Here is a 12,151-nt window from a genome sequence, read left to right on the forward strand (position 1 = left end):
ACCTGGACCTAATGCCCATCCTCATTGGGTATAGAGATCAGTGTCAGCTGTTAGGGATTTTCCACCAGGTTGCGGACCCAGTTCTGCTTTCCCTAGACCTCCAGTCCCTCCTTCTTATCCTACATGTACCTCCTCCCTGATTTCGTATCGTCTTCACCTGGTGGTGAACATATATTTTATTAGAGAGCAGAGCCCGGAGTTGGCCGCGCATCTTGATCGAGTACTAGTTGGACCCTTTCAGGGTATTCCTACCCCCTCACCCGATATCTAGGCCAGAGTGAGGACTTTGACTCAGACTGCTGTTGAGAGAGCTAGGTCTATTGACCCTTTTATTAGCTTTGAGTTTAGGGCTATTCAGTACCAGGACCTGGTTAACTGGTTGGTGTTCGAGTTAGGCTCGATTGGGGGCAGTGGTAGTGGTAGTTGCTAGAGCAGAGTTGCAGTAGTGATGGACAGAGCTCAGAGTTGGTTCAACAGGAGTTTTGTAGTTATTTTATATGTACATTATGTTGTTGTAGCATGTATTAAGCGGAGGCTGTTTTGACAGCCAATTTTGTTGTGTACTCAGTTTTATTATCAGCATTGTACTGTAGCTGTTTAGTTGGATATTTGCACTGCTATTGTATTGTAGTTCCTTAATATAAAGTTGTTGTTAGTTTTAATAAAACTTTTGCACTATTATTATTGATGTTACTGTTATTATTGTATTTGTTGTTGGTTTTGTTAAATTTAGCCATGCATCATCGATGAACCCCAAGTAAATAAGGATGGGAATATTTTATTATGGCAGCTTTCTCCTGACGCATAAAAATGTTGCTACCCAGGGGCAAAATTTTTCATAATAAACTTTTGTTGTGTTTCAGGAGAATTCCTCCCAAGTAGAATAACCGTCCAATTCCTCTAGTAGAGACTCTGTTGGGGGCCCAACCATGGGTAAATTGCTAGATTTGTTGTGCCAACAGTGTAATCAGATGGCTCAGCAGCAAGAATAATTCCAGCAGCAGCAACAACAATTTCTGCAACAACATCAACAATAACAGCAACAATTCATACAACAACAGCACCAACAAATCCAACAACAACAGCTGCAGCTTCAGCAGCAACACCAGCAAAGAGAGCCAAACCAAACCTCTAGTTTCAAATCATTCCAGTCTGTCAAACCCCAGAGTTTAAGGGCGAAGTAGACCCTGTTGCCTCCAGAATTTGGCTTAAGGAAATGGAAAAGGCTTTTACCCTCATGCATGTAAGTGATGATTCTAAAACGGATTATGCGAGCTATTTTCTTAAAGATGAAGCGAATTATTGGTGGGAATCCACACATACTTTGGAAGAAGAGGGTCATGTTCCTGGGACCAGGTTTACAGAGTTATTCTTGGAAAAGTATTTTCTAGATTGTTTACAGAACCAGTTGGAAGTTGAATTTATGGAATTAAAACAAGGTGAAAAGATTGTGTCGGAATATGAGGCCAAGTTCATGGAATTGGCCCGATTAGCTCCTGGGTATGTGAGTACGGAGATTCAGAAAGTAAGAAGGTTTCAACAAGGATTGAAGCCTGAAGTTCATAGTGGAGTTGTGACTTTGCAACTTAAGACCTATCCTTCCGTAGTTCAGGCCGCTCTAGTAATTGAAAATGATCAGAATTTGGCCGTCAGGAGAAAAGTGATAAGAAAAGGAAGTCTGAAAACTTTACTAACAAGGCGGATTAAGAAGAATCCAGTCAGAAGTCTCCGAAGCGATTCGGTCGAATTAGGAATAAGAGATTCAGAAGACAAGGTTTCCCCCAGGTAAGGCCAAGTGCCACCTTATTTGCTTCTACTCCAACCCAGTCAGTCAAGTTAGTAGTGGAATGTAAGTTGTGTAGCAAGAGGCATAATGGCCAGTGCAGAAAGTGAAGGAATTTACGGATGAGCGGAAGCAAGATATAACATTTATTCTGTAAAAACCATATACCGCACATATAGAAAAATGTATAAAAGGGAAAAACTGAGGAATCGTAACCATACCTTGTGAATCGAAGCTTTATAAAAATAGAGTGCTAGCAGTAGCTCCTCAGTGTGTGAAGCACTCAACCGGTATCCACCAAGAAGGTTCCTCTTCAATGAACCTTTTATAAAACTGAGCTTTTATAAAAATGGAGTTTTTGGGAGAGAGAGAGAGAGGGGAAGAAGATGGAGGCTAGGGTTTTCACAAAACCAAAATTGTGTAAATAGAATGAGCCATCTCATTCTATTTATAGGGCTCTCCTAGGGTTATAAAATATATCTTTATATATATATATATATATTAACCCCCACATTTTATCTTTATAAAATGCTTTAATAATAATTGAAATTATTTTAATCATTATTTCTTTTTCTAAACTATTTAGAAAATAATTCTCTCTCTCATTATTTCATCAAAGAAAATATTCTTTTATGGTGTGACCCTGTAGGTTCAATATTATTCCGGTAGTAGAAATAAATAATAATAAACTTTTATTAATTATTTATATGAATACTAAAATTCACTAAATATAATTAACTGATTAATTATATTTATTCTACATCGTGAGTGATGCTTCTCAACATATCGCGACTATCCGGATAATATGAATTCACTGCTTAGAATACCAAGAACCTGTCAGTGACTAGTTACCGTACAATGAATTCCTTCTATCCTTATAATATCCCGATTAAATACAAGGCATGGATCTTGTGTCAGGCCTATAAAATTTAATCATAAGATTTCTTATTCATAATGCAAAGTTCATATTAATACAAATTCGAAACTCCTTTCTAATTTCATACACTCTGGCCAGAGATTCCAGAACTCGCGTACTAAGAATAACATAGGATATTCTCTTCCTATACTGGAAGGGGTAGATCCTCTATTGACGTTAACTATCTCTGTACACAAATCCCTATGTCCAGAATATACCTAAGGGATGTCCTTGAGACAAAGGACTAAACCAAAACACAGTTCATTATATACAAGATAACTTTAACGATCTCAAGTCTAAGGACACTTGTACAACTATCACTCAGTGAACCACTATTGACACGTGAGTAATCTCCATTAGTTGTTCAACTTATCGAGTCATGTTCAGTGAACTTATTCCCTAATAAGCACCTACATACTAGCTATAGTGTCACCACACAAATGCCTATGAGAACAGACATCCTCCTGAAGGGAGCAAGCATAGTATGTACCAATCTTTGCGGATCCACTAACATCCGATTAATTATCCTATGATCAGGACCTATTTAAGTCTAGAGTTGTCGTCTTCTAGATCTCACTATTATAATCTCATTATAATTCTAGAAGCTTTACTCTAAACTAAGGAACATCTTATTTAATACACTTTAAATAGATAAAGCCCATAATAAAACAAAATAAGTCTTCTATTAATTTCAATGAAATCAAATAGGAATACAAGAAAGTTCTTCCTAACTCATCATTCATGATTGGATTTAGGACAAACACTTTCAATCTCCTACTTGAACTAAAGCCAATCACCCTGGTATCTAATACCCATCTTCTCTTTATGATGATCAAAGTGAATATGAGACAATGACTTTGTGAGTGGGCCTGCTACGTTGTTATGTGTGTCAACTCTCTCAATCTTGACATCTCCTCTTTCAATGATTTCCCTAATCAAATGAAAGTGTCGCAAAACATGTTTGAAATTTTTATGGGACCTAGGTTCCTTGGCTTGTACTATTGCTGCGTTGTTATCACAATACAACACAATACGCTCCTCAATGCTAGGAACAACTCCCAACTCAGAAACAAATTTCCTCATCCAAACGGCTTCTTTTACAGCCTCACTTGCAGCTATATATTCTGCTTCCGCTGTGGAGTCAGCATTTGTAGACTATTTGGAACTCTTCCAACTAATCGCACCACCATTCCGATTAAACACGTACCCTGATATGGACTTGCTATCATCATTTTCTGATTGAAAACTAGAGTCAGTATAACCCTCTATTTTCAACTCAGATCCACCACCAAAAACAAGAAAAATATCCTTAGTCCTTCGCAAGTACTTAAGGATGTTCTTCACTGCTTTCCAATGGTCTTCACCTGGATTGGACTGATATCTGCTCGTCACACTGATTAAATAAGCAACATCAGGCCTAGTACATAACATCGCGTACATGATAGATCCTATTGCTGAAGCATAAGGAATCTTACTCATACGCTCTCTTTTCTCAGGTGTCTTAGGAGACATCTTTTCGGAAAGGGACATTCCATGGCTCATCGGTATGAGACCTCTTTTGGAGTTTTCCATGCTAAACCTTTTAAGCACTTTTTCGATGTATGTACCCTGGGTAAGACCTATCATTCTTCTAGATCTATCTCTATAGAGCTTCATACCGAGAATGTAGGATGTTTCTCCCAAGTCCTTCATAGTGAAGTTCTTCGATAGCCACACTTTGACTGATTGCAGCATCGGTATATCATTTCCTATAAGAAGTATGTCATCCATATACAATACAAGAAATATTACCGTGCTCCCACTAACCTTCTTGTAGACACATGGTTCATCTATGTTTTTGATAAAACCAAACTCTTTGATTGTCTCATCAAAACGGATGTTCCATCTACGAGAAGCTTGCTTTAAACCATATATGGTTCACAGCAGCTTACACACTAGGTGTTCATTTCCCTTGGAAAGAAAACCCTCTGGCTGTGTCATATACACTTCCTCTTCAAGTTTCCCATTGAGGAAGGCCATTTTCACGTCCATTTTTCAGATCTCATAGTCGTAGTAAGCAGCAATCACAAGCAAAATCCGAATTGATTTTAACAGGGCTACAGGCAAAAAAGTTTTATCAAAGTCAATCCATTGCCTTTGTCTAAATCCTTTTGCCATGAGTCTGGCCTTATAGGTCTCCACCTGGCCATCTGCTCCAATCTTTCTTTTGTATACCCATTTCCACTCAATAGGCTTCACACCCTCAGGTGCTTCAACCAAAGTTCATACTTGGTTGGTATACATAGATTCCATTTCGGATTTCAGGGCACTTTGCCATTTCTCTGAGTCAAAACTACTCATAGCCTCATTATAGGTCATAGGGTCGTCATCATCAATGATTGACAACTCATTTTCATTCTCAATGACAAGGCCATAATACCTCGCAGGTTGGCGAGACACTCTCCCTGACCTACGAATGGGCTGTTCCATAGAAGGTTGTTCAGTCTGAACAGGTGTTTCCAGTTGATTCGTAGTAGTTTGTGATTCTTGAACTTCATCAAGTTCAATTTTGCTCCCACTGTTTCCTTCAAGGATAAACTGCTTTTCCAAGAAGGTAGCATGTCTGGAGATAAACACCTTATGATCGGTGTAAAAGTAATACCCTAAAGTCTCTTTAGAATATCCCATAAAACTACATTTTACGGATCGAGATTCCAGCTTTTCTGGGTCAACTTTCTTGACATAAGCTGGACATCCCCAAATCTTAACGTGTTTAAGACTCGGTTTCCTTTCTTTCCATATCTCATATGAAGTTTGAGGAACAAATTTGGAAGGCACCTTATTCAGTAAATATGCTGAGGTTTCTAATGCATAACTCCACAGGAATACTGGAAGATTCGCATAGCTCATCATGGACCGAACCATGTCTAACAAAGTTTGATTTCTCCTTTCAGATACCCCATTCAACTGTGGAGTATATAGAGGAGTCCACTGGGAGACTATACCATTTCTTTGAGATAATCTAGAAACTCTCCATTCAAGTATTCACCACCTCGATCTGATCGAAGAGTTATAATACTATGTTTGGTTTGTTTCTCCACTTCCTGCTTATATTCTTTGAACTTTTCAAAGGCTTCAGACTTGTGTTTCATCAAATACACATATCCGAATCTGGATCGATCATCTATGAAAGTAATGAAGTATGAAAATCCACCCATAGCTTGCGTAGACATTGGTCCACATACATCTGTGTGTACCAATCCTAGCAAATCTGCAGCCCTCTCTCCATGTCCACTAAATGGAGATTTGGTCATTTTACCTAATAGACAAGACTCGCATGTAGGATATGATTCGAAATCAAAGGGGTCAAGTAACCCTTCCTTATGCAATGTCTGCAGTCTATTTTCACTAATGTGACCAAGTCTGCAGTGCCACAAAAAGGTGAGATTTTCGTCATCCATTTTTATTTTATTAGTATGTTCAATTTATAGTAAATTATGCTCTACGTCACATACATATAGACCATTATTTAAAATACCACTTCCATAACGAACGTTATCTCTAAGAATTGAACATTTATTATTCTGAATAACAAACGAAAATCCAGCCAAGTCTAACATGGGAATAAAAATAATATTCCTCACAATCGAGGGAACAAAATAACAATTATTTAAAATAATAGTATTGCCCGTAGGCATATGTAAATGAAATGATCCTACAGCTGCAGCAGCAACTCTTGCTCCATTTCCCATCCATGGAATCACCTCCTCTTCCTCAAGAGTCCTACTTCCCCTTAGTCCCTACAACGAATTGCAAATGTGAGAACCACAGGCGGTATCTAATACCCAAGTAGAAATTTGATTTAATGACATATTCACTTCAATCATGAACATACCTGAAACAGAAGCGGTAGTCTCACTACCCTTCTTATTCTTCAATTCTGCAAGGTAAACCTTGCAGTTCCTCTTCCAGTTACCCACCTTGTTAGAGTGAAAGCAAACAGCTTTGCTCTTGGGGTCTTCAGCTTTTGGTAGAACCGGCTTTTTCTCACCTACTTTCTTCTTCTTGGAAGGGTTCTTCTTCCTTTTCTTAGGATTGGAACCTTCACCAATTAGAAGAACAGAGCTCTTCTTAGGGGGGAAATTCGATTCCGCAGTCTTCAACATGTTGTGGAGTTCAGCCAGGCTGACATCCAGCTTATTCATGTGAAAGTTCACAACAAACTGCGAAAATGAACCCGGAAGTGATTGCAAGACCAATTTTTGGCTCAGCTCCCCATCCATGGCAAAACCAAGTTGTCCAAGACGTTCAATCAAATTGATCATCTTAAGTACATGGTCATTCACAGATGATCCCTCAGACATCCTACAACCGAACAGCTCCTTCGATATCTCATATCGAGCTGTCCTCCCTGCCACATCATACAACTCTTGTAGATGCATAAGGATAGTGTGAGCATCCATATGCTCATGCTGCTTCTGTAGCTCAATGTTCATGGAAGCTAGCATGATGCATTGAGCAACATTTGCATCATCTATCCACTTACGATACACAACATGTTCATCATTATGTGCATCGTTAGCAGGTTCAGTAGGCTTAGGTGAGTCAAGCACATATTCCAGCTTCTCCACCCAGAGAACAATTCTCAAGTTTCGAAGCCAGTCAGCAAAATTAGGACCAGTCAACTTGTGAGCATCTAGTATACTTCGGACTGATAGTGCAGAAGACATAACGTATATAGTAAATCTGTAAATGATGAACATATAACAACACTTAGAAAATATTCAATTTCATTTCAAAACACTATATGAATCGGGTCTTTATTCATAAGTGACTCCCACTAGTTAATCTAATTTATACAACCCCTAAGTGAAAAATTAAGCATTCATAATGCCAGTAGGAATAGGGATCCTACATTCCTTCACACAACCTCGGCTGTAGCACGAAACTTCATATGATGTTCAATAGGTAGACAACTCTTTTCATTTATATCTTATGTTATTCCCTAATAGAACTTTAGCCTCTTGAATAATTGAGTCACGGCTGTAGCACGACAGACTCAATATTCTAAGTCAAGTCTAACCCAACATTTTGTACAATTGAATCAGTCTCCAATGGCCCACGGCTGCAGCACGTAACGACCTTTAGATTTTAATTTAATGTACACATCTCTATGTAATAGACAAGTATTTCTTATTTTGAAATCAAAGCCCTCGGCTGTAGCATGAAACGACAATGATTTAAAAATAAGAACTACTTTCTACCATGTTGGAAGGCTATGACCGACACAAGCTCGTTGTGTCATTGGCCAATTACTACTTGATATTATTTAATTTTAGAGGGATTATATTATGTTACAATCATAATCATATTATAAAGAGATTCTTCCTTTTAAATTAAAAATTTCAAATCAATAATCGATAATCAGATGATTCCCAGATCGGGGGGAGCATTGTCAAGAGGCGTCACTTAATAACCCTTTCTTACAGATCGAAATCTGCTTTTGACAGAATCATCCTTTCTCTCAAAATTGAAAATTCATATTTAATTACGTGTTTCATAAACACAAGAATCTCATGATTGTATTCATAATATTATTGTTAAGGCAAAAACGATTCATATTCTAGATTTTCTAGAGCATGCCTTATATTGATTTAAGTTCACCTAAATCTATCATCGCATGGTAAACATAGGCATATATCTCATATATAAAAATAAATAAACAAGTAAGCATGCAAGTAATATCATGTCACACATTGATATAATGATGTATGGATTTATTATAGCATTTAAAAGCAATTAAAATAATTAAAACATGCTTTAAAACACTTTCGGAAATATAAACAGTTCAAAACTTTTATATAAAAAATATTTGACCACTCCATTAGATCCGTCTCGGAAAAACGATTCCAATGATATATGGCACGCCCAAAACGGAGTTACGAAACTCCAAGAAAATCAAATTTAATGTAGACAGACGGGCTGTAACGCATTACAGGAACGCGTTACAAGGGATGTAACGCATTCCGGTAATGCGTTACAACCATGTTAAGTCATTAACCGGTGTAACACATTCCGTGAATGCGCAACAGTGTGTAACGCATTCCCGGAATGCGCGACACCCCCCCGAGCACGTGTGCGCTACACGTGCCTGGTCGTCCGTTGCTTTTGCAAGTCAGTGTTTTTTTGTTTTACTTATCCTGCCGTGTACTTTGTCAGCCGTTACAAAACAAAAAAAAATGAAACCCCTTTCCCTTTACTCCCTTATTAATAACTCTTTATTAATTTATTATTTTAATTTTATTATTAATAAATTAATTAACATTTAATTAATAAATTAATAAAAATCAAAATAATATGATTTCTTAAATCAGGGAGTAGCAGAAAATTATCAGATCATCCATGGGTCCTTGTGCAAATTTTAATCATATTTTTTCACATGCATAATTATTCCATGAATTTTAATTAAAACAATTTTTAAAAATTCATAACAAATAATCTACACATCACAAAATTATGAAAAAAATACCTAGACAATCTACAACACTTGTAGAACCCAAATCAGTATTCAAAATATTATGCAAAAATTATTTCAAATTAATTCATAATTAAATCTAAATAAACTTGCAAAAATCATAACAAATCCATACATGCATTAAAAAATCTTAAATTTTTTATATGAATCTCTATATGCAGAACCTAGCTCTGATGCCAATGATGGAGTTTACGGATGAGCGGAAGCGAGATATAACATTTATTCCGTAAAAACCATATACCGCACATATAGAAAAACGTATAAAAGGGAAAAACTGAGGAATCGTAACCATAACTTGTGAATCGAAGCTTTATAAAAATGGAGTGCTAGCAATTGCTCCTCAGTGTGTGAAGCACTCGACTGGTATCCACCAAGAACGATCCTCTTCGATGAACCTTTTATAAAACCGAGCTTTTATAAAAATGGAGTTTTTGGGAGAGAGAGAGAGAGAGGAAGAAGATGGAGGCTAGGGTTTTCACAAAACCAAAATTGTGTAAATAGAATGAGCCATCTCATTCTATTTATAGGGCTCTCCTAGGGTTATAAAATATATCTTTATATATATATATATATATATATATATATATTAACCCCCACATTTTATCTTTATAAAATGCTTTAATAATAATTGAAACTATTTTAATCATTATTTCTTTTTCTAAACTATTTAGAAAATAATTCACTCTCTCATTATTTCATCAAAGAAAATATTCTTTTATGGTGTGACCCTGTAGGTTCAATATTATTCCGGTAGTAGAAATAAATAATAATAAACTTTTATTAATTATTTATATGAATACTAAAATTCACTAAATATAATTAACTGATTAATTATATTTATTCTACATCGTGAGTGATGCTTCTCAACATATCGCGACTACCGGATAATATGAATTCACTGCTTAGAATACCAAGAACCTGTTAGCGACTAGTTACCGTACAATGAATTCCTTCTACCAATATAATATCCCGATTAAATACAAGGCATGGATCTTGTGTCAGGCCTATCAAATTTAAACATAAGATTTCTTATTCATAATGCAAAGTTCATATTCATGCAAATTAGAAACTCCTTTCTAATTTCATACACTCTGGCCAGAGATTCCAGAACTCGCATACTAAGAATAACATAGAATATTCTCTTCCTATACTGGAAGGGGTAGATCCTCTATTGACGTTAACTATCTCTGTACACAAATCCCTATGCCCGGAATAGACCTAATGGATATCCTTGAGACAAAGGACTAAATCAAAGCACAGTTCATTATATACAAGATAACTTTAACGATCTCAAGTCTAAGGACACTTGTACAACTATCACTCAGTGAACTACTATTGACACGTGAGTAAACTCCATTAGTTGTTCAACTTATCGAGTCATGTTCAGTGAACTTATTCCCTAATAAGCACCTACATACTAGCTATAGTGTCACCACACAAATGCCTATGAGAACAGACATCCTCCTGAAGGGAGCAAGCATAGTATGTACCAATCTTTGCGGATCCACTAACATCCGATTAGTTATCCAATGATCAGGAACTGTTTAAGTCTAGAGTTGTCATCTTCTAGATCTCACTATTATAATCTCATTATAATTCTAGAAGCTTTACTCTAAACTAAGGAACATCTTATTTAATACACTTTAAATAGATAAAGCCCATAATAAAACAAAATAAGTCTTTTATTAGTTTCAATGAAATCAAATAGGAATACAAGAAAGTTTTTCCTAACTCATCATACATGATTGGATTTAGGACAAACACTTTCAGAAAGGACGCCCAACATTTTAAATGTGATCAGAAAGGCCATTACGCGTCGGAGTACAGTTCAGGGAATCCCGGAGTTACTTGCTTTAAGTGTAATAAAGTTGGACATATTGCCATAAATTGTAAGGTCGCTACTTAAGGCAGCGTAGGAGGTAGTGCATCCCAAGGACCGGCAACTAGCACAGCTAGAGCTAGAACTTTCAAGTTGACCAAGAGATCCAATGCCCAAGACTCAGATGTAGTTGCTAGTACGCTTTCTCTTAATTCCGTACCTGTTAAAGTTTTGTTTTATTCAGGAGCATCTAAGTCCTTTATATCAAAATAATGTGTGAGTAAAATGGATTTAATGTTAGAAGACTTAACTGAGCCCTTGACCATAGAAGTGGCCAATCAAGATAGAGTTTTAGGGAGTCAATTTTGTCCTAAGTGTCAACTAGAAATCCACGGGCATTCTTTTTTAGCGGACCTAATACCCTTCGAGTTAGGGGAGTTCAATATGATTCTAGGAATGGATTGGTTATCCCAGCATAAAGCAAATATTTATTGTAAGAAAAAGAAGATTGTGATGTATACGGAGAATAACGTCATGATAAATTATCAAGGACAGAAGCAGGAAAAGAAATTTCTCTCGATACTGAAAGCAAAGAAACTGTTGAGACAAGGATGTGAAGCCTATTTAGCTCATATTATAGACACTGAGAAAGAGGCACCTAATCTGGACGAGATTCCAATAGTAAGTGAATTTCTGGATGTTTTTCCAGATGAGTTTCCAGGATTGCCACCAGATCGTGAGATCAAGTTTTCTATCGACTTAGTTCCTGGAACATAACCAATTTCAAAGGCTCCCTATCATATGGCCCCAATGGAAATAAATGAACTAGCTAAACAACTTTAGGAACTTCTGGATAAGGGAGTAGTTAGGCCAAGTGTATCCCCGTGGGATGCACCAGTGTTATTTGTAAAAAATAAAGATGGAAGCATGAGATTTTGTATTGATTATCGGGAGTTATATAAGCTAACCATCAAGAATAAGTATCCCCTACCCAGGATTGATGACTTATTTGACCAGCTTAAAGGAGTGTGTTATTTCTCAAAGATTGATTTAAGATCGGGCTATCATCAGCTGAAGAGTAAGCATGAGGACATACCAAAGACCGCATTTAGAACCAGA

The 12,151-nt window shown here is 36.8% G+C and overlaps 2 protein-coding genes across 2 annotated transcripts; both read left to right on the plus strand.

The window, feature by feature from the left end:
- The first annotated feature begins 1,216 nt into the window (after positions 1-1,216).
- On the plus strand, positions 1,217-1,789 carry LOC141714759 (uncharacterized). Its single transcript, XM_074518260.1, has one exon. The coding sequence runs from the start codon at positions 1,217-1,219 to the stop codon at positions 1,787-1,789; it is 573 nt and encodes a 190-aa protein (XP_074374361.1).
- A 9,528-nt stretch (positions 1,790-11,317) lies between these two features.
- LOC141714760 (uncharacterized) lies at positions 11,318-11,809 on the plus strand. Its single transcript, XM_074518261.1, has one exon. The coding sequence runs from the start codon at positions 11,318-11,320 to the stop codon at positions 11,807-11,809; it is 492 nt and encodes a 163-aa protein (XP_074374362.1).
- The last annotated feature ends 342 nt before the right edge of the window (positions 11,810-12,151 follow it).

Source organism: Apium graveolens, chromosome 3, assembly GCF_009905375.1.
Source record: "Apium graveolens cultivar Ventura chromosome 3, ASM990537v1, whole genome shotgun sequence".
Lineage (NCBI taxonomy): Eukaryota > Viridiplantae > Streptophyta > Magnoliopsida > Apiales > Apiaceae > Apium > Apium graveolens.

Bases quoted from the DNA above. Each gene is read 5' to 3' on its own strand.
- LOC141714759 (XM_074518260.1), top strand. From the start codon at position 1,217: ATGGAAAAGGCTTTTACCCTCATGCATGTAAGTGATGATTCTAAAACG.
- LOC141714760 (XM_074518261.1), top strand. From the start codon at position 11,318: ATGGATTTAATGTTAGAAGACTTAACTGAGCCCTTGACCATAGAAGTG.